Genomic DNA, 24,057 nt, shown 5'->3' on the forward strand with positions numbered 1-24,057 from the left:
TTAGGTACTTCTCAAACGCAAGTAAGACGAACAAGTGCTTGAGGTATGCCCATGAAAATGGAACATACTGTCTCAGTCTTCTGAGAAGATGGAGGCCAGATCCTCAAAACACTGGTACTCACCTACTGACTACACAGTGCTATAACTCATGAAAGCACAATATACACATTTCAAAATACAGACATGTCTAAAACATCCATGGGGGTGTGTCATACCTTATGGAAGAAAAGTCGTGTATTCAATCAGATCCCTGGAATCTGGATTTTGGTTCCCACCATGTTACTGAACTTTCTACTAATGATGCAGCACCCTCAAAGATGTTTTACACAGTCTACTTTTATTTATGTCAGAACATCTGTATTTTTAACAAAGAGAACTATGAATAAATTCTGGTTTAAATATAAAATCACACATGGGGTCAGCACTGACTTGGAAGTTGGTTGCACTGTTAACATTACAGTTTCTGTCAAGCACCAAAAACCTTTTACATGTTTCTCTCAAAATGAAATTACTTCACAGGGATGAAGACAGTGGACTACTGCAAATGAACTGATAATTTTGGAGAACTGTACCTGAGTAAGGAGGGGAAAATGGAGTTCACTTTAACTCACTGCGCTAAAAACATGCCTGACTTGATAACTTACAGAAAGACCAGAATTACCTCATGCATCTGTCAACCTTTTCCAGTGCCATTTTAAGAAACTCTCAAGGAGTTAATGGGTGAATGTAATTTTCTCTTAGCATGCCCTTGCCTAAATCACCTACTTCCTTTTGTGTCCAAATTAAATTTCAAAGTTATTGCAGCAGTAAGAAATGGTTTACTTACAGGCAAACAATGTCATGGAAGGTGAGTTTTTTCTTTGTCTTATCCTTTCAATTAGACACCATAAATAAATGAATATGAGACCACAATGGCAAATCAAAGTTGTCATGTAGTCAGTCTAGGGCACATACTATTCTCTGCTTAAAAGCTGTGACTGAGTCTGAATATCCCACTTGGTGCATGGACACGAGTGCACATATTTTTACATTTGTGCTGTCCTGTGTAACCAGAGGTCTCACTTCCAAGGAGTGTTATCTATGTCTATCACAGTTTCGCAAATACTTCTCAACTGAAACAGGCCAGAGGCCCTAATCCATAAAGCTGAAGGATGAGCAAAAACATGTCTGTCACTTTGATCCCATGTGGCAACTGTGGATATGTAACCATCTATTTCATGTATGTGAATAAGTATAAAATAGTAAATACTGATTATATTGTTGAGTTGTTTGGAAAAATTAAAATGAGGTTCATTTATCTACTTTCAGCTATACCAGGGGTGGAGAAACGTGCAGTTTGAGAGTTCACAGACACCAGAAATGTCTCAATCCAGTGAAAGATGCCAGATATATCTTTCAGTGACTTCTAGTATCAATGCTGAGTCTCAACTTCTTTCATATATACCTGTCTCTGGGAACACAGCTAGCCTGGAGGGCAGTTCCTCCACCCCTGATTTAGAGATTTATACTCAAATCTATAAAATAAAAAAAGTAAAAGTCACATTAAATAATGGTCTGAAAATTGATATAAGTACCAGGCACTGACTGAACACATTCTGTCACATGGACCATCCACTTCTGCTCTCACATATCGTGATTAAAAGTTAAATTATCACACCTTCAACTCGCTGTACTACAATTTTAGAGGGCAAATTATATACTAACCCATCCAGGAAACGAGATCTGGACCACAAAGGAGTAACTCCACGAAGCAGATTTCTTCAGCGGCTGGTGGTCATTCAACGAGGCAAAAAATTTATCTTCTCGCATTACATCTTAAGATTCATTACTGTGTTCAAAAGAACTCCCCACTGGAGCCTGTCCTGAGACAGCTGAAATTAGCCCACACCCCATTTCATGAAGATATGCCTTCATACTATCCTCCTATTTATGCCTAATTCAGTTTCTTCCTTTCCGATCTTCCAAAGATATTTCTGTGTTTCTCATGTCAGGCCAAAATTTACTTGCTTCACAATATGAAGTGACACACGTGACGGAGAATAGGCACCGTAAATAACCAGTTAATGATCCTGCATTATGTAACGTTACCTATATGGAAATTACATAACACAATCATAAGATTCATGATACAGACCATAAGTTTGCCCTTACAGAAACTTTGGATAACTATTAATTTTTCTTAAACATAAACTATAACAACAAATTCAGACCAAATCTTTCTTTAGATTGCACAATATAATACCCTTATTTAAGTAAACTCACATGTTCCTATCAAAACTGTGGACAGAAACATCACAATAAAAATTTGTCTCCTCTTGTAATATGGGAGCCAAAAAGAAAATATGGTTTTCATTATGCAAATTCACAATATAGATAAATTTGCAAAAAACAGCCCTTCTGTAATATGGGGTGTGCTGTTTATTTTACGTAGGTAAAAATGTCACTGCATTTACTTAAGAACATCATCAAGGTGTACGGGACAGTGAAAGTACAACTCAGTACATAAAAACTCAGAAGGAGTTGCAGGCGAGAGGTGAGCTTTATGCTCTGGCTCCTTATGTGCTGCATATGAGGCAGGTTGCATTCTAGCATTGGTGTGGACACGGGGGCAAAAAAAGAAACACCTCTGAGCCTGTTCTTTGATATACGCTCTACAGGTGCGACCCAGCATAGATCTTGCTGTGGTCCACACATGGCAGCGAATGTGTTTAAAACAGTAAATTCAGTTTAAACAGCTAACATACAACATACATAACTTCACATTAACAATCCTTTCAACTGTACGTAGTAAAATATTCAAAATACAAAAGTAACAAAGATAAAATATATATAATCATAAAGGACACAAAAAGCAGAAAATAAAAAAGGTAAAACTATATACAAATAATGTGTAATTTTGGCTTTTAAGGTTTAGTTGTATCATGTGCTGAAGTTGTTCCAGTTGCCACATTCAGGGTGAATGAGACAGGGATGATGCAGCCCAAAATATAGAGGCTTCACAATGGAAGTATGGATGCAGTGTGGAGCATGACAACATCCCGTGCCTCCACTCTGGCACTCCGGTTGCATCCTCCCTCTCACTCATGGCCACTGGAACAACTTCAACACACAATGTGGCTAAATCCTGAAAGCCAATATTAAACATTCAACAGAGGCTACAAAAACTAAAAGACAACAGGAACATTGCATAGAAGGCACTGACAGTTGGCACCAACTGTTTAATTGCACTATACTGGCCGACATCATCATCTCATTGAGTACGACCATCACTTACCCCTCATAAGGGGAACTTAATCCTTTCAATACACATCCTTAAAAACAATTCTTGTTATATGCAACATGTTCAGTGATATCAGAACTTATATTGTGACTGGCAGGCAGATGAAGCAGTTGACCATGTTAACAAATTCGACATGCAGTTACTGGAGATAAAAGGCAAAGATAAAGTCCCTGTACTGTGGAGAAACGAAACCTCGTCCCTACCAGGAATCAAACACTGTCCATCCAGCCTGTAGCTATCATGACTGAGCTATTGCAGCCCCCTATTTATTGAAGCTGCTGAGAAAAACTAAAAATAAATTCTTAAGACTTGAGGGTCATTAAATTATATCAAGGAAGTATAAAGACAGGTTGAAGAGCACAAAATTAAAAACCTTATAGGTAACCCATTCACCATCACCTTTACAAATATATTGCCAAAATATGAACACATGCCATGTGTTATCAATTATACTCTTTACATCCTTTGGGTGTATGAGTGTGTAAGCACATAAGTTCACTGGAGTTTTATGTTCCCCTACCTGTCTCCCTTTTTATTCCAGTTTCCATCAAGCTAATTTCTAGATGGTGGAAGGTAAGGTAAAGGTCAAGCTATCCCTGTAACAGGCCATCAAAGCTCATAGGGTTGTGAGATGTCGAGGCTCCCACATTCACTAGACAACCGGCTCACAGATGATGGTGAGGTTTGTCAGCCTTACACAATGGCTGACCTTTACCCCCATGAATATTCCTGGTATTCATTTCTGTTAGAGGCTGAGTCGACCCCAGGGCCACAGTGTTGCTGGAAGGGTTAGCTCAACTGAAAAATCCAATGACCTCATTGAACCTGTGACCTTCCAGCTTGTAGCATAGTGCCACAACCATCTACATTACTGTGTGCCCAAGCTGACATAACTGTTGTTACAAATAAAAAGGATGGTTAACACAGAACTGCTCTTCATCTACTGCTTACAAAATCACAGTAAGTGAATCATGAATTCCATAAGCCTGTGGACGGCAGCTAACAAGTGGTATCGGTTCTATGACTGTATCTGTTTGATGCATACAATTTGCTCCATCATCACTCACTTCCTGGCATCGCACTTACGTGTCTATTCATCAGAGGTGTCGAGACACAGAGCGATAAGCGGATCTGAAACAGAGTGTGAAAACAGCTTCCATTTTGTGTGTAAAAAGTCAAGTTATACAACCAAACAAGAGTTGAAGCTCTGCTTTCCTGTTGCAAGCTTCTATAAAGAATAAATCTGCCCATGTTCTATTAAGCACCACAATATAAAGACCTTGTTACCAGGTGGATAAGAGTGGTCAGCTTGATGCCCCAGTCACTTTACCTCCAGGAAAAGCAGAGCCAGTCTGGGAGCTGTGGACAAGAGAACAACTCTTGTCCATGTCAGGAATCATACTGTGACTAACTGGTGGTCCAGCCCTGGCACAGCTGCTATACCAACCGGGCTATCCCTGTTCCAGTGTTAAGTCATTCTATATAAGAGGGAAGCCCATTTATAAGAAAACACTACACATCTTCACCAGTGCTATCTTCTGGATTGTGACACCATGCAGTCTGAAAGTCTTCATCAGGATTGAAAAGTAACCCAAGCAAGGAGGGACTGCATCATAGCTCAAGCAGTTAGTTGCTGGCTTCCCACCGTGGCAGCCCGAGTTTGATCCCGGGTCTGGTCAAGTGGGATTTGTGGTGGACAAAGGGGCACTGGGTCAGGTTTTCTCAGAGTACTTCGGTTTCCCCTGCCAATCTTCATTCCACCAATTGCTCCACAATCACCCTCACCTATCATCTGGGGCTGGTTCAATAGGCCAGAAGTGGCCGCAGTACTAGCAACTTAGTCCCACCCCACTAGCAATAAAAAGACCCAGCAAGCAAGAAGCACGATCATACTGTCAGAATTAAAACTGTGGTATATATAGATGCTCCTCATTATATACAAATTTGTTGGTGTGGAGGGGGGAGGCAGTTTCATTTTAACACACTCATCTGACTTTGATGAATTTCAAGAGCTTTAATGCAAACTACTTGATGGCAAATTGAGAGGTGGAGCAAAGTGAAAATAAGGTTCAATTTATGTGACTTCATTTTAACAATTTGCATGAAGCTGATTCAATACCCTTCCCTTTCCCCACAAAACATCCAAATTGCTGGATTCTATATACCCACTATGGTGGAGCGCTACCTGAGTGTTGCATTAATCCCGCTTTTCGAGGAATGTCCAATCCAGGGACTGATCTTCACTTAAGACCCTACGGTAGTGCTGGAAACTCTCGTTCATCAAATCTTGAGTCCTGAAACAAACAACATGAAGTCCTTAAGACTGCAGACATGTGCCATGTGATGCCAGGTAATATGGCAGATGCGTACCAACACTTCAGAGAAACCTGCAACCTCCATCATCAGGCAGGCAACATGCTGTCTTATGTAGTGACATCACTTCAGATGCAGAAGGTAGCTACTGATGAATAAGAAGTACAAACTCCGTGGCCTGTAGTCCGCATGTGAAGTATACCAACTGAGCGACCACCGCTTCTTGGCGAAGTTAGCGTCAACTTTTGAGGATATAGGGTGTCGCATGGTCAGCGCAACGGATCCCCACAGCCATTAATCTCAGTTTTCTGAACTGGATTTACAAGAAGTTAGATTATACAATTACCAGTAGCAAATGCCACCAGATCATTAAAAATTGGGGAACATAAAAAAAGAAAGTGCAGTCTCTTATGCATCCAATAAGTAAAAGGTTTTGCACTGTGCAGCCTACATGGCACAGAGTTCCCGAGCTTCACATGTGCTTCGCTAAGGGGAAACAGGCACTCTCACACCTCGACCTGTTTTCCAACAGCAGAGAGAAAGGTATAAACGCTGTGAACTCACAGGAGGCAGCAGAAAGTTGGGAGAAACATCCTTGACAAAGTTGATATGACATTATTGGGAAGATGCTTATGAAAACTCTCTACTTACGCATATCTCAGCGCAATGTTGTCGTTGATCATTACTGAAGCATCACAGTGTGAATCTAAGACACTGCAACTCAACAATGATGCCGCCAGCTGGTTGGCTGGTTCTTGAAAGCTTTGATTATTAGGCACCCGTGATGGCTGTACACAAGATGGAAAATGTTCTGTGGAACTGTGTTCACAAGCCGGCACAACTGTTGGCACTTCGTCTTCACCATTACTAACACTCATACTTGTAGACAAAGGCTTTGATGTGGTAATTACAACTGGTTGATCTGTCAGACGAGATTCTGTAACGTTCGTTGGTCTGGTGAATCCATTACATCGATCTGGCGTCTAGAAAAGAACAGAAGAATCAGCAATGATTAATAACACGTATCTTATTTAACATTCTAACAGACTAAACTAATGCTCTGTGAACTTGCTGACCGATTGCCAATTTTTGCCATACTTCCCAGACCCTTTAGGAAGAGCAGGTCAACAGTTTTACTCCCTGCAGTTCTGCTGCTAGCTTACCTACCAGCCCACCCACTTTCAGTAGTACACTAGAAGTCTGTAGTACAGGGTGAATCCTATAGAATCGGCCCGATGAATTTTCTAACAATTCCGCAGGTGATGCTCACAATTACAACACAATAATCCGTGGGCCATGCTGAGTCGAATGGTGTGCGCATGATCCGGCAAGTTGCAGCCCTTATGCTGCAAGGTCAAGGACAATCCCAAAACGTGTCTGCAGTGCACAGGCGACAGTCGTGGAGTACACTGTTGAACAGCGAGTGTTGCTAGTGCCTACTTGAAAACGGCGGACACTTTCAACACCTGCTCTGATCGCGGCACGCAATACAAGATAAGATATATGTAAATTACTTTAATATCTGTATGGTATATTTTATATTACAGCTCATTTCGTCAGGCCGGTTCTATATGAATCACCCTGTATTTCAATGTAAACAACTGAACATCAACGATCTACACATGTCCATGAAACTGCAAAGGGTACCATTTAACAACAGCTGAAAGAATGTGCTCGAACAGAAATCTCTGCTTCTGTTATGTGAGACCAGTCTGGACAAAGCACTAGTAAACAGCCAACCGTGGACAGATTAGCAACAGGGAGATTCTAATGGTAGTGTCAAGATGATATATGAAAATAAGAAATTGTTTCAGACAATTTTTGCAGCAGTAAGAATTCATTCCATTGTTTATGTTCAACCCTGTTCCTGAAACGTGCTATATCACTGAATTATAGCATATTCAGGAACAGATCTGGAGAACAACAGGCATGTAAAACTTTACCACCTTCATCGCTATTCTGCACCAACTTCCTTCTGTCTCAACAGAACACCTGCAACTCCAAATCCGGTCTCTCAACAATACACTTCACCAACCCTGAACCGGGTTAATACTGGATGCATCACAAGTGGGACTCTGGTAAATTGTAGATGCCAGGACAAGGCCAGAATGTAACAAGATGGCGAGACATATAGCGTATGACCAGCAAGCTCACCATCTGCACCCAGATATCACGCTGCCTATCCAGCTGCATCTGCCTCAGTTCCATTTGCACCTTGTTCATCACCTGGAGTGACGAGCGCAGGGGGTTCCACAGCTGTTCTATCTCTGCTTGAACATCTACCACTTGTCTGCAACATACCAATAACACAATACAGATGATGCCTTTAAATAAATAACGTAACACTTCTGGCTATATAGGAATGAAAACTGTGGTCCTCTGGCTTTGAACATGTACTCTGGCAGGTGGATATCAACATTTCAGGGGAATTTGCTGCACCCATATTTTTGTGCGTATTTTATTGCCTACGCTATTATAGTGTCAAATGGTGGGAGGAGAGATGACACAGAAAGCATTTGAGGTGGCAGTCACAGCCTAATTGAGGTACTATCAAGGACATTTGCCTGTAAGGAGTGAGTAAGACCAGTCAGGATAGCTAGTGTCCCAGTTGAGATTCAAACCAAGTATCTCCTGAACAGAGCCAAGCTGTTCAGCCTGCTTGATGTCACTGCTATGAGGGCTGAATGACCTTCGAACATCAGACGTTCAGTCAAGAAGGATATTAAAATATGTTGTCAACAATTTGGACCCTACATTAAGCCTCAGTAGTGTAGTTCCTGTCATGTGAGTTCACGTGTCAAACATATCAACTGGCAATGATAATCCGTCACAGCAAGATGTTCACATGAAGTTGTGTGAAAATTAGCCCAGTGGTTCAAAAGTTGAAAGGGGGTGTCAAGACACACAAGGGTGCACTGGTGACCTCATACATCACATCAGAACAAAAACTGTCTAAAAGTCAATTTGGCTGCTTCATAATAACATCTCATACTCGTATGTCACAGGATTCATTCACGGGTTTAAATTCAAGGTCATATAAATGAGATCTGAGGGTGCTGCCACTGTGCCTATAAGCTTAACTAACTGAGCAGTACAGCATAGAAACTTGGCATGTTCTTTAGACAGTAATAAAATCATTTCACTGTTAAGCCTTAGGCAAATGGGACTAGCCAATGGCATCCCCCCCCACTCACAGCGGATGTTACAGCTGTACTTACTGAAGATGGGTGTCAAATGCATTGTCATTCAGGAGTTTGTCCCGATGTTTGAGACAGTTGTACACAACTTTCACCATTTCAACGTTGTCTGTTCGTTCCTGCCGACTTTCCTTTGGTCGTCGACGTAAATTATCATAGCGTTTTTGGCCTGTTTCAAGACTGAAACAAATAACAACAGAAAGAAAATCGTTTAAAAACAAATTTACTTTTATGTTAACCCCTTCATATATCCTGTCATAAGGCTTCCAATATCATAATTTTACCACGGAGATTTAAAACTCCAAGATTTCCATCACCTGTGAAATTAGTGGCACATAATGATCAGCTGCTGAGTGTTGTATCTTTATTACTTATATTCCTTGACATCTCATCTAGTACTCTGCATACAGGAACAACAGATGACAGGAGTTTTGTATTTTTCCACACCAAACTGTAATTTCTTTTTTGTGAAAATTAATTTGGAGCTGGTACGAGTGTGGTTCAAAATAAAAAGGACGAAAAACCGGATAAAGCACATGGCAGCTAAGACACAGGGGATAAGCACAGGGAAGAACCTCAAGGCCTTTTAATTTTACTGGACAGGGAGAAGGGAACTTATGCATCACATAATTTTTACATATGAAAAGAAAAAGTGACTCTTCCCTTGTGCCACAGAGGCATAAAGGGGACTTGGGGGGGGGGAAAGCTCCACACATTCCAAATTCAGCATTAGCGATGGAGGGGGTTCAGTTTCACATTTTGATTGCTTTACCCTTGGAGAAAGAGTACCATGTCTTTTATCAGATTAAACTAGATGGACCCTGGAATTAGTATGGATGTGGTCTGGGGATCAAGCCACAGTTACCCGGCTCATAACCAGTCACTCCAACTAATCTAACCAGGAATATATATCGTCTAAAACTTTGTGATGATGGTACATTAATACAAATACCATGTTTCTGGACATTATCCACTGTTCTATTTTTATTCAAAACACCAGAGATAGGGACTAGTTCTATCAACTGGCCCCAATTGAATAGGTTTTACCTGAAGTCAGACAGAATCTGGTCTCCAAAACGTTTTGTTTTAAATGAAAACAAGACAAAGGATAATGCCCAGACACACAATAATTGTATGAGGATTATTTAACTGCTTAACACTTTCACAGTTGGCTATTTAGTCAACACATATGAATCCCAGATTTTCAAGAGTGAGCTGAGAGCAATATTTCTTGATCTCCATTCGAACATTGAATATTCAATCTCAAACTTTACAAATTTTCAGATAATTGCTTTTGACTTGCACAGCAGCCTATAAACTACCTGAGCCTTCACTAACTGTTGACAATGCTATCATAAATCAACTTGTCAACAAAATTAGAACTGAACCTTTTTTCATGTAGAATCATTCATGAAAAATTCTGACTGGAAATGAATCTGATATGAGAAGGTACACCCAGTACATTTAAGCAACTGCGAAAAAGTGACCAGTGCTACAAATTGTGATTACAGTGGGAAAAAAATGGTCTAGTAGCGAAAATTTTTTATAAAACATCGTGACATGAAAACTGAAAGCCAGAGCAGACATTAATGACAGGTTCCTGCAGCAATGAATAAGCAAGCAACAATTGCCATACTGTTGGGTCTGCCCCGAGGTTATATAATGACGCTCTGAGGCCAGCTGAAAAAATAACTGAAGGAGTCTCTTGAGATGACAGTCAAAGACGATTGAGAAGAGATGATGAGTTAGTTGAGACTTGAAAGTCAGCCTGTTAAGATAAGATTTGAAGACTTTATGTTTGCTGTAGTTATACTCAGACTGTTGCCAGTATACGGCTAGTGAAGACTGAGAAGACTTAGTGTGTCCTGCTGATCTGTAGCGCGGAAATCAGCAACAGTGTTATAATTATCGTAGTTAAGAGTTATGCGCTAAAGCGGTTAATAAATCCAGCTCATCCAATCCTTACCCTGTCAATTATCATACCTCTACATGTGACAATATTAAAAGACGTCCACAGTAAGTTTTTGAAAACAGATTATCACTGCAGAGGAAATTAATGATGAGGAAGTTCGGGGAAACAGGTTGATCGAGAGGCATTACTCCGGATGACTCACAGGAAATGGTAACATTTAAGGAAGAAGATGGTGTTTTAGTTAATAGTGATTCTTATTAACTTCCCTGTGGCAATTATCTGTTTGTATATCAGGAGATGCGACTGTTCACATGCTGCTGCAGAAACAATGGAAAACATTTTGATACTTACAGTGACACAAGAACTTCATGGTCCCTCTTTATGCAGGTGTTTCTCTGAAGATCTATGGTCCTGCTATTGACTACATCACATTTACTTTGAAGCTGACTGACGACTTCCTTCAGTTTGGCCATCCTCACGCTAAGAGCAGAACTCACTGTAGTCCATGAATGCACAATGTGCTCAGGGACTGTCACAAAACAAAATGGTGTAAGTCTCCTTATCGGTTCCAACTTCCAAAGCACAGAAATAACAGCTGCAAACAGTGCCTGCCAGTCTGCAGTGCACTAGGTCATTCTATGTACATTTCACTTTCAATATTACTCTTGCTGTAGCCAATGTGTTCAAAACTGAACAAGACTTACAAAAGTCAATTCTCTTTGCCTCGTCTTCATCAAAATGCAGGGAATCTATGAATAGGTGGAACTGTGCCTCAACCTGCTGGAGCCGACTGACCACTGCCTGTGCTTGTTCGTTCAGCCTGGCATTGTTCAAGATGATATGGAGCCTGCAAGATGCAACCAGCAAGGAACATCACATTATTGTGTCAGTGGGATATTCAATGAATCTGTTGGTAGCTAAGACTACACAGCGTAAAATGGAAGGATGAATCAGATATGATATGGAATGAAGAGGTCATTGATGACATTTTTGTATTAATGGTATGTATATTTACCAAGGCAACTTACTGCAATTCTACATTTTTATTTCACATTAATATAATAAGAGATAAAGCGTCTTCATCTGGCTTCTTACTTCAAAGAGTAACTAACTAACTAACTAACAAAATATCCTTTGTCTAAAACGTTTCTGAAGGTAAGTCATACCTTTTTTGGTAGGCAACCTTATGAAAGAACATTTCTCTGCATTCAATGAGATCTCTGGCATGGAAACTTTATTTTCCATTGTTGAAAAAAGAGTGTAGTAACTTTGTAATAATGGTATGATTTATGCCACTTCTGGATGATGTCACAACCTTGCATAAACAATGGCATCCATTGGGCCCGCACAGTTGGCCATGCTGTGTTACTGCTACTCACATCTTGACTCTGTATGCTTCCATGAATGTCTGGTAGAGTTCCATTTCTTGCCGCAGGAAGAACACAGCGTGGGCCCACGCTCTCTTCTGGTGAATGTACTCTACTCTATGGCGAGGATCCTCCATCATCTTGCCCACGGTCACAGGTATGGACGGTGTTACCTTTCCTATTGCCAGTGACCCATGAAGGAACAAATAAACCATAGGTTTCGAGCTCTGCAAAGACAAAATATTTGTCCCCCCGAGGGACACCATCCAATTTGTTTATGGTTGAAGTAGTGGCACAGTTGGTAACTCAGACTGTACGGTGTCAAGCGGTAGGAAAGGGTGTGTAATGAAGCGACTGTGGCCTAATTGGGGGTACTATCCCAGCATGTGCCTGACAGGAATATGACTTTTCTTCTCGTAGTTAAGACTACATAGCATCAAATGGTAAGATTAATCACTGAGGAAAGAGCTCATGGTATAATGAGGATATTAGCCCAGCACTTGCATGGAGGGGGGACGAAAACAATGAAAAACCCCAGTAATATTTTTCCTCGAACCACGTCATATATATACATCACCATTGGCAAAACAGCAATTTTTGAACCATAGCCTCTCTAGAAGACTCTGTAACATTGCATCTGGTTTCTACTTCTTTGGATTTTGTGAAAATAATTCTTTTACAGAGCAAGGTGGTCAGTCTTGCATCCAACCTCCAACCTGGAGGACCAGGTCCCTGTACTTATACCCCCAGGCATTGTGTTCCCTTCTCCTTGACTTCTATGACTTGCAGGGCTACCAGATGGAGTTAGTGAGGGAGGGGGAGAGGAAAGCATATATATAAGGCTCAGATTTACTACTCCGCAATTATGTACGTCACTTATGAGCTGGTAGCAACAGGCAGAAAAATTAGTAACATTTATGAAGAGGAACAGCAGATTGCAGCACTAAATGTCACTTGAAGACATGTGTGAGTCATTGACAATGCAGTATATTTAGAATCTTGGTATAAATTCTTATATTTGGTATTAGAGTGAATTATAAATTGCTTTACTGGGGATAAATATTTCTGGGGGAGAAGGGAATGGATGTCGCATGTAAAAGTAAAAGTAAAGGTATCCCTGTAATAGGCCATGAAGTCCCATAGGGTTGTGAGATGTTGAGGTTCCCACATTTTCTAGACAATCGGCTCACAGATGGTGGCAAAGGTGTCAGCCTTACGCGCTGGCCACCCTTTACCTTCAGGAAGATTCCTGGTACTCATTTCTGTTAGAGGCTGAGTCGATCCCAGGGCCATAGAGCAGCTGGAAGGATTAGGTCAATTGAAAAAAAAAATTCAATGACCTCATTGGGACTTGACCCCATGACCTTCTGGCTTGTAGCATAACGCCTCAACCATGCTACTGCATGTACACAGAAATTTTTCTGAACTGATTTTTCACTCAACAATTTCCTGCTGACATGACTGCGGGCTCGATACTAGCATTACGACACACACTGACCTGATTATGAGGATCTGGGGGCACCCAACACTGGCATGCTTCCTTGGTCATGTCAAATGGCTGGCCTGAAGGGAGCAGGAGCTCCTGTTGCTCGACGGGAACCCCCGTGTCACGTTTCATCCACAGCTGAAGTGTACTGATCGCGGTCGAATCATCAACTTCATAACTCAAATGCTGGTACGTTGGCACAGAGAAGATGTTTACAATCTAAAATTAAAGACAAGTCCACTTATTAAAAAGAAACATTAAAATCTTGAGAATATGACAGAGTAATTTCCAAATAAACTGAAATTACAAACCTTTTTACTCAGAATGTCTTCTATCATATCAAATACAACAATTTCTAGTTCCTTGTTTTTGTTAATGGCACGTCCTCGTTTTGCCGCGTCCCACTCTAATAACGATGTAAGCCATTTCTCCATATGATACTTGAGAGAGCTGCCAACAGACACAAAGAGAAGAGAGATAGAGATGAGGTTCTCACGGTGCAGATTACAATAACTACATGTGACGCTGTGCGGTCCAGCATGCTCCTCCGAAATGCTGGCATCTACCTGTCAGCTTATGAGGCACCACATCTCAGTACACAGTCAACAACATGGGAACCTGAAAGCTCACAAGCTTAACAAAGTCTGCTTAACACTGGACTCTAAGTACAGTAAACCCTTGTCATAACAGACCCGGATATTACAGACAAAATATGGCTGTGCACAACCGATAATTTTTAGATATACTGAGGCACTAAAAAGGTTTCATATTTGGAGAACTTCTCCAAATAAAAAAGAACCCTCAATATAAAAATCCTTTATGCAATCAAACTGTATTTCTGTGTTTATTACAGGTATTAGTTATGTATCCAATAATGCACTTCTGCGATACCCCTTCACTCAGTTATAGCAGGCACTGGCCATACTGGACAACTTGTCCTGTTACAAGAAGCACTTACTGGACCTACAATTCCATCCTCGTCTCTAACGGACACTGCTTCATTAGTCTGCCTGTGTTTCTCGGCTACAACTTAGAGATGATGGATGCAGTTGTCATGCATAGACATTAAAAAGAAGCAGTGGTTTCAAATGCCTATATTTGGTACTAACATATTAATGGGTGATACAATTAACTTTAAACTTTATCATCATGACATCTCTCATATCAGAGCTGCAAACCATAGAAATTTACTTGTAAACACAAACAAAAGAGCCTAACCTTATAAGAATTTAGGATATTTTTACTGAAAACCTAATCTTTACCAAAAGAACTTAAGGCCTAACCTTTCGAAAACAAAACCACAAGTCTAACCTTGTGGGCTTACCACTGGAGGAAAATTCTATGGTCAGACTTGGGGTTTTGTTTTCACAAGTAAAGTTCTTATATTTGTGGCACTAATATGGTGACAATATGGTGACAAACATGATTTGAGGTCCTCACAGCAGTGGTTAAGAAGAGTTCTGTCTTTTGGTATATAATGCTGTGTAGTCCACCGAAAGTCAACGTGTGTTTCGGAGGAACATGCTGCCTCCATTTTCAGGGTTGAAGAACAGGCCAAGCAAGAAACCTGTGTGGAAGCAGCTTGCCATCTGATTTTATGCTGGTTCCTCTGAAACTCGGCTGACTTTCAACAGACTACGTGGCGTTATATCCCAGAAGACGTAATTCTTCAATACAGCAATAAATTTTGAACTTACATAGGCCAACTGTCAATATGGAAGAACCCTTAATATAATGCACTGTTTCTGAAATCAAAACAGTAATAAAGCTTGTAAAAACATATTTGACACAAGTTCACTAAGCATATGATACCACTTACAGAACATGTTTTGAATTTGTTATGCAACTTTTCTTTGGCACTGCTTCAGACATCAGCAAAGACTTCTGCTAGCTAGGGCATGTAACTCCCAAACTATCATACATTCTATGACACCAAATTCTGTATGATGACCCCATAAATAGGATTTCAGATATCTCCATAAACGATGACAGAATTCTGTAAAAATATTCACCTTGAAATATGATTCTGATGAAAAAGTTCCTTGCTGAATACAATACTGCCATCTTGAGCCTGATATGCACAGATGTCATCCGAGGACTTCTCCCTCACGTGGGTCATCCTGAAATAATTCCTGTCATTTTAACATGCCCTTACAGCTATTGAAATTTGCTGTGATCAATGTTAGTATTAGCAATAATTATGTGGCATTACATCAATGCAACTTTAATATACAACTGAATTATGCACAGTTCCTTTATTATGCAACATACTCTGGTCTCTCGTCCAACATCTGGCCACCTCACTTATACTCTGGTCTATCGTCCAACATCTGGCTACCTCACTTACACTGTCATTTAACTGTTATTAACTACATTGGCCAGTGTTAACAATTTGAGCCTCTATGTATGATGCAATTATTGGGTGCACTGTAGAGACTATAAAGACTATCTGATTTTACTGTGTGGTGTTAAACCTTCAAAGTTGAAATGATAGCCTATGGGCCAAAACACTGCATAATAAAATAACTGTATACAACAGTCGTGTTGAGGGAACTTCTCATATTAATCAAGAAAGCACAACATGTGAGTCAAATGCAATATTTCATGTATTAAATAATTTTTAAGGTAACTATTCTAAATATACAAGAGGGGTCGATCAAGTAACATATGAGGGCGTTAAACATGTATTTATTATTTCAATACCAACATCCAACAGAATAAGGAACAATAGACAAATTCTCTATTTCCCCACATAATTCCCAGAACAACTGAAGTGTTAGTCCCAGCGACATACAAATTGTTCTCGTCCAGCAGAGAAGAAATCAGGGCTTAACGTTTGCTCCTTCCAAGTGTCGCAGTGGTACACATTCCATTGCACTGTGGTCTATGAACTGATAATGGAGAATGTCCTCATGTCAACAACTTCTCCAGAGACTGGTGAGAATTTCCTGCACATTCACCATTCAGCCTGTACCCTGAGCCTAGCGATTTCTAGTTCTGTGAAGCGCTATGGAAGAAGTTCAAAGGAAAACAGTTCTGACATGACCAGATGAAAGACACAGTTCACCGGCGGGTGCAAACACTGAGCACGTGTTTCTTCTCTGTGGTAACAAAACGGGCAGCATATGGCTAGGACCTCAGTCAGTCAAGCTTGTTGTTTTGGACATTCAAGTCTAAATAACAAACATGAAAATAACATCCCATCAGACAATACTCATTAAATAGTCTACAAAGGGGGAGGTTCCATCAGTGTAAGAGTGGAATAATGCAACAGCTTACTTCTGACCCATTTTCACATTATTAGAAGATAGAAATGTACATTCTTCCCTGTACATACCATGAAACAGGAGCCATGTTGGGCAAGAATGGACGAACACCAGTTATAACTTCATGTGATACCAAACCAAGGCTCCAATAGTCCACTGAGTAATTATACCTGAAAGCAATAGTAACAATCTGCAAGATGTTACAAGATACGTTAGTTCTTTCTTCCTCAGGTAACACAAAGTAACGTACGTTTTGCTCATAAACAGTTCTGGGGCCAAATACTGCAGGGTGCCAACAAATGAAGTGCAAATACTGCTCTGATCGAGTTCCTTGGCGTATCCAAGGTCGATCAACTTGTACACAATCTGAAACATAAATACATTATCACAAATGCAGCAAAAAGTCAAATCATCCAGTGACAATACAAGAAACAACCGTCACCCTTCGGACTTTTGAACCAGACTGAGTGGCACTGAATTTTTTGTTCTGGTTGGTGTGATAATGCTTTCACTCTCTTGGTCATGTGTCTCATTATAATTCTTGGCACTAAAACTGAGAGTAATAAAACTGGTAATGGCAGCCGGGCTCCAATCTGCTTGGCGAATATTCCATTCATCTCTGATACACGCATCAATACATGCGGATTTAAACTGATCATCAATTCATAATCAAGAAGAACTAAAATCTGATGATGTGTACCTTATCCTTCACTTGTTGCAGAACTATGTTTTCTGGCTTGAGATCTCTGTGGGTGATTTTCATGGAGTGCAAATACTGAACCGCACTTTTCACATCTGATATCAGCAACCTGACTTCTGCTTCACACAGGCCGCAACAATTTTCACTACGGTTTAAAACCTGAAAAAAACAGTTTGGGAATAGTAGATATAGCAAAATGTTACAAAACATAACTTCATAATGTAGTATTTTAGCGTCCCGTTGCACTGATTTTCATCCATGATATGCATGTAATGGCCATCTTGTAGTGCACCCAATTTCATATGTCACTTCTTACTACATGTTTCGGCAACATAGTGTCATCTTCAGGTTTGTTATTTACACTAAGCTATTACATTGTTTGCCATCTTGTGTCTTTCATAAAATTATTTAGAAAGTACATTATTCATCAACTATAATAAAATTTGTATACACTAAAACATAACTTCGTGAGCAGTATATTACTGGACAATCAGTATTCGTCCAGGGATAACTCAAATACACATTTCATTATGGTAAACCTTCTCGTTTACATTGTCACATATATTGCTGTATGGCCATTCCGGCTAGCGTGGGGGGGGGGCTTATCAACATCATGTACGCATATGTATGCACAGTGATATCCCCGTAACTTCAAAGCTTACCTGTCTGAGATCACCTTTTGAACAAAACTCCATGCACATTAACGGAAGCTTTGAGCGTAATACTGCAAGATCTGGCGGCACTGCGATTGCTTTCACCACGTTCGGATGATCTAAACGTTGCATAATTTCTACTTCTTTTGACCATCTTTCTTTGTGCTTCTCAGTTAAAAGTGCATCTGTGCCTGTCCTACATTTCTTCAGTGCTGAAAATGGTGAAAAACATAAATAAAATAAATATAATGTAATATGAAATGTACTCTAGAATAAGTCCTTACAGAATGATCACATTAATCAGTCTGATTAATCAATAAATTATTCAGTTTTCTTCCAGTGACTATGCTGAACAACCATATATATTATTCCAGAACCAAATTATGATACAAAATGAAGCCTTGCATTTAATATAGAAAAGGTAAAGCTATCCCTGTAACAGGCCATGGAGACCCATAGGGTTGTGAGACATCGAGGGTCCCTCATTATCTCTAGACAATCGGTTCACAGATAACGGTGAGGTTATAATACATGCAAAAACATAACTATCCTGTTAGTTTCCCATTTCCTACCACAGACATACTGGAGAACTCCTGAAGATATTATGAAATTTATTCACTGCATACTCTTGCCAAGATGTATGGTAGGCATGGCTGTTAAAGCAACGTACATGTGCACACCCAGGGATAACTTTACCTCCACAACTAACTACACAGACCAAAGACCAATTATTATTAATTAACCAAAATTAACTTATCAAAGTTAAGAGTCATTCACCTGGTTCAGAAATTCCCTGTCTCTTATGAAACCTGAGGCTTCATTACCTCATTCACAAGAGCCAGCTATCAGTCTCCTTCCTCAGCCAGATTAATCCACTTCACAAGCTCACACTGGGTTCAATAAGACTGCAAAGTGAACACATAAGGCCGTGCCATAGCTCAAGCAATTAGTTGCTGGCTTTCCACTGTGGCGGCCCGGGTTTGATCCTGGGTCTGGTCAAGTGGGATTTGTGGTGGACAAAGTGGCACTGGGGCAGGTTTTCTCCAAGTACTTTGGCTTCCCTTGCCAATTTTCATTCCACCAACTGCTCCACAATCACCCTCACCTATCATCTGGGGCTGGTACAATAGGCCAGAAGTGGCCGCAGTACAAGGGACTTAGCCCCACCCCACTAGCATTAAATAAAAAAGTGAAAACATAAATCAAGCTGTGTAATGAGTGTCTAAGTGTCTGATGTGACTCAAACTGTCTGACACAAGTTGTACCTCACCAATCATTTCATCCTTCGTCTTGTGCCGCCAAAGGGTGACTTGTCCAAAGCCACCACTTCCAAGGACTCTCTCCCTCACCCAGTTTTCAACCTCCAGAGGTTCATCGGCAGCCATCTCTGAGGTCTCAAAGTAAAGAAAAGTAAATCAGATAATCAACAAAATGGCTTTAAATGTCTATATCATGAGGAGCAAGATTTTCTGATTCATAACACTCCATAGTTCAGAGACAGCCTGATGTTTTGAAGAAACATATCATCTGTATCATTAGGACTGAAGATTACATGAAGCAAGTAACCAGAAGAAGCAAACAACAAAACTGAACTCAGGTCAGTTCTCTCTTTCACCTTGACGATGGAGGTGACATGTTCCTCCAAAATCAATAGTAAAGACATGAGAGTGCAAACAGGTCATTTTTATGTGTACCTTGTTCATTATAAATCATATTAAAGTTATTCAAAGTACTGGTGATCAATATTCTGTGGCTGACTGTTAACCTTTTAAATCAAAGTGGTAAGTATACTGCCACGATTTAGGGCTGTGACTATAGATGGGGTACAGATTGGTGAATGGATTTACTGACCACTTATACACACAACTCGGAACTACGTGTAATCACAGCGCTATCCCTGATTTCCACACTTCATAAATCACTACACGCTAACCCTTCTCCAGCCTGTGTCATCAGTAGTCATTGCTTAGTAACAGTTCTCAACAGTGGAGATTCTTCAACTTGTGGCCTCATGTCATTACTGTCTGGTGAATAACCCACAACTTAACTACAGCACCATATCTTCTCAGCCTCCCTTGCAGAACTCAATTCTCAACTAACTGGTTCAAAGTCAAACTCAAAGTCACATTGCGACTGACAATCAGTCAGTCACTCAAATTGTGTTCCTTAGAACCCCTATGCATAGACTTAGTAGAAAACACAGTTTCCAACAGTAACTATATTGTTCTGTGTATATTCATTCCAGGAGGACTATATTTACCGACCCGTTGCCTAGAAACGGACGTTGTTTATATGCCTGTCTGGCAGTCTTTGCATAGCAATGGCTGTACACACTACAATATGCATCACCTGCTAAAACATTAAGAAACCCTGCATTTTTCCCTCACAGTGTAATTTGTTTATTGACCGTCACAAAGTTTCCATAACAGCATGACCCAACTGATCACTGCAACTGAGAAATGGTGAACCTCCAGAAATTACAAAATTGAGGTGCATTTTACAGCACAGTCAGCATTGTGACTAGCTACAAGATGGATGGTTGAGGGGTCACAGTTTGAGTCCCAGTAGGGGCAAGATTTTCTCCTCTCATCATCCAGTCCAGTTCTGGGGTTCATCTAGCCTCCTATCCACTGGGTACCATGGGCTCTTTCCTCGGGGATAAAGTGGCCAGGACGTGAAGCTGACCACTCACATCCAACTAGTGCTAAAGTCAAGAATACATGATCTATACATCTACTTCCTAATGCCTTCATACCACAGGACTCGATCAGTTACACAAAGGGATTAATTTACTTCTTTTCTTATACTGAGATAAATTTCAGGCTTCAAATGATTACTGCAACCTGTGCATTGTTACAAGAGATGGGACAGTATCAGTGTATAAAGAATTATTCAAATGTTCCTTTGCAACTGATTTTACATAACCACTGCTGCAAGTTGAAACTTGATCTTATAACAGAAATATGGCTAGTCAGTCCATAAGATGCACTCTTCAGTTGGATGTCAGGCAATGAGGATCGATCGATGCAAACTAATCTCAGTTATCAGCAGAATTATTAAATAAAGTAATAACAAATCAATATGGGAAATCCTCTAGGACACATCAGTAAGAACATTTATAATGTACCTGGTCTGAAATGTAGCAAAGACTACAATAATACATTGCCAAATTTTGATAAATTCAATAACAAATGAACTGTAATTGATTATGGTAAGTTGGATTGGGGTGGGGGGTTATTTTACATTGCTGTCACTATCTAGATTATACAAAACAAAACAAACTCCATGATTTTAGTCTGCAAGGGAACTATTACACAGCATGCAATATTAGGGTGACCCATGACTGATGTACCGCAAAAAGAGTTCCAAAATTATCTAAAGTAGATCAGTGAACAAAACAAGGCTGTAACTGACTCATTTAATATACTTACCACATTTCTCCACTGGATGCTATGCCTACAGTTTTGAATCCTAACCTCAATTTCTCCCTGGTAAGATAGGGAAACTGTGCAGTTCTAAGTTACTGTTTTAGTAGCAATAAAAATCAGCATATGAACCACACTGGCCGACTGGCCAGAACGCGTATAAGAAGACTGGACCAGAGATCCTGACACAGGTCAGTGATCTGGTTACCTCTTCCTGATATAATTATTTCATCACATCTTTTTATAAATACAGCAGGTAAGACTGCTACACAATTTTCCCTTTGAGAGAAAAAATATGATCATGGATGCAGGCAGGCAGGATGGGGTGCCAGATAAGCATGAAGGGGTAGGAAATCAGGAAGCAAAAGAAAATATATACAGGGTGTCCCAGGAGGAATGTGCCAAACTTCAGAAGGGTGTTCCTTATGTTAAAGCATGCCGATATAACCCAAAACACCTATGTCCAAAGTTGAACGGTTACGAAGCTAATGGCCCAAGAAAAGTGTGGTCTTCTGGCGGGTCCACACACTGTACCAGTCAGCTGACAAGTCTTATCAAAGTTTGTCCTTGAGTGTGGTGATGATGAGTGACACTAACTGCATACACTGGCACACCAGAACGCGCAGTCAGCAATGTTACATCAGCGCTTTCCATTCTTGTGTCATGTATAGCGCTTGGAACTCTTAACAACAACTTTGACATAGCGTGCGAGTTTTTTGTAGTTCAATTTAATGGCTTCATGTCACTCACAAGTTAGTTTGATGTTATGTGCATTATTAACATTACAGAAACCACATATTCCTGCCAGTTTTAATATGTATTTGGTAATCAACTTGTGTGTAACACCTGTCAAAGTTTCACACTTCTCGAGCCATTATCTCCGTAACCGTTCAACTTTGGACATAGGTGTTTTGGATTTTATTGGCATAGTTTAACATAAGGAACACCCTCCTGAAGTCTGGCACATTCCTCCTGGGACACCCTGTATATATACACACAAAACATATAAACACCGAAATTGTTTTTTCAAGTTTATTTTTCTGTCCTGAAAGCTCTAGAGGAATGGGTAAGAATAATCCTAAAAAAACTAATACACAAATTTGTAAGAAAATTTTCTGGCTGTTCACCTTAGGGATGGGACCCTGGTGGTGTCCATACATAAATTCTGATCAGGTCAACATATATCACCCTCAAATAAGCAATACAAAAAAAGAAAAGAAAGATACTGACTTCAGGTCCCAAAATAACAAGCCTAAGGGTATTCCACCCTCTTCACTACTTACGAGAATAAACTACATTATACATGGGAAATAATGCATTTGGTCAAGCATTTTCCAAAACGAGAACATTTGGATTCAGAGCCTGCATCCCTAGGGGGAGACAGGTCATATGCATCCTACAGATTCTTGTTACTTAAAATATGGAACAAGTAAGTGTACAGATAAACAGAAGTCCTGCTAGAATAAGCATAAAACATGCGTTTTAATAAATTTTACACAAATGGCAAATTCCTTTTAATTATACCAAATATAACTAACAAGCTATTATATATAGGTTTACAGATTCATCAACAATATGTGCAACAAAAAGGAATTCTTTTAATGCCAACTGAAACTGTCTTGCCCGTGGGTAGCCCTTTAATTCCTACTGGGAGCTTGTTACACAATTTCATTCCTTCATAATGTACAACCTCTGGGAACACTGTAAGACCAGCAATTGTCTCTGGAGAAAGTTCACTTTCCGAACCTCTGAAGGAACTAATAAACACCACAGTTAACCATATGGGTAATTAAATATGTGCATTGCTTATACTTTTCCTGCTTCAATCCAAATTAGTAATGACGACAAATCAGTAGTATGATTCCCATACACCCTAAGTTCACGAAAATATAACAAAGTAGGAGCGTGGGCGAGAGGGAAATACAAATTATGGAAATTCATATTTTATCATTTTCATATATTTAATTTACGTCGCAAATTCAAAGCACAAAGCACATTCTACAAACTGACATTTTATAAGTAAACGCGAACCACAAATAACCCAATTGTTACTTTTTTCCATTAATACTTTATTTAACCTCAAATATTTCTAACATACACTTTAAAATTTAAACTTACAATTTCTCTCCTTGAAGTGTATATTTCTTAAGAACTACAATCCTCAACCTCTTCCGTAAAGATATTGCTATACGGATAATATACAACTTGAACAGCTGATACTAAGCACGTTTAGAATCACGTGAAATATCTACATGGTTAAAATCCAGCGGTAACGCCAACTTAATATGCATCATACACTGTCTGCAGGACACAATTACAAACGTAAAAGGAAACCATCCCATTGTGTGCTTTCAGAAACTCTACAAATTTGAATATCACTGCAACTTGGACGTCAAATTTGCACACACAGTCATAGAGAAATTTTTCATGTATGATTTAGGAGGCCGGGAGTACAGGC

General features: G+C 39.9%; 1 protein-coding gene across 2 annotated transcripts; it reads right to left on the bottom strand.

The window, feature by feature from the left end:
• Positions 1-4,070: 4,070 nt before the first annotated feature.
• LOC111866549 (inhibitor of nuclear factor kappa-B kinase subunit alpha) lies at positions 4,071-24,015 on the bottom strand. Of its 2 annotated transcripts, none has more exons than XM_023855601.2 (17): positions 23,718-24,015; positions 19,445-19,561; positions 18,184-18,386; positions 17,522-17,680; positions 17,072-17,187; positions 16,893-16,991; positions 15,568-15,675; positions 13,867-14,005; positions 13,568-13,774; positions 12,082-12,296; positions 11,407-11,549; positions 11,054-11,231; positions 8,812-8,970; positions 7,748-7,883; positions 6,245-6,576; positions 5,466-5,574; positions 4,071-4,411 (listed from the first exon to the last, which is right to left on the bottom strand). In XM_023855601.2, the coding sequence occupies exons 2-16, from the start codon at positions 19,557-19,559 to the stop codon at positions 5,478-5,480; spliced, it is 2,406 nt and encodes an 801-aa protein (XP_023711369.1). In that variant the 5' UTR covers positions 19,560-19,561; positions 23,718-24,015; the 3' UTR covers positions 4,071-4,411; positions 5,466-5,477. The 2 variants fall into 2 exon arrangements, with proteins under 2 accessions (XP_023711369.1, XP_023711368.1); XM_023855600.2 differs by having other exon boundaries at positions 19,445-19,568.
• Between the last annotated feature and the right edge of the window lie 42 nt (positions 24,016-24,057).

Source organism: Cryptotermes secundus, unplaced genomic scaffold (genome assembly GCF_002891405.2).
Source record: "Cryptotermes secundus unplaced genomic scaffold, Csec_1.0 scaffold575, whole genome shotgun sequence".
Taxonomy (NCBI): domain Eukaryota; kingdom Metazoa; phylum Arthropoda; class Insecta; order Blattodea; family Kalotermitidae; genus Cryptotermes; species Cryptotermes secundus.

Coding starts and splice junctions, on each gene's coding strand:
- LOC111866549 (XM_023855601.2), bottom strand. CDS start 19,559: ATGGCTGCCGATGAACCTCTGGAGGTTGAAAACTGGGTGAGGGAGAGA. Junction 18,387..19,444: donor GACGAAGGATGAAATGATTG/GTGAGGTACAAC, acceptor CACCATTTTCAG/CACTGAAGAAATGTAGGACA. Junction 8,971..11,053: donor CATGAAGTTCTTGTGTCACT/GTAAGTATCAAA, acceptor TATTTGTTTCAG/TCTTGAAACAGGCCAAAAAC.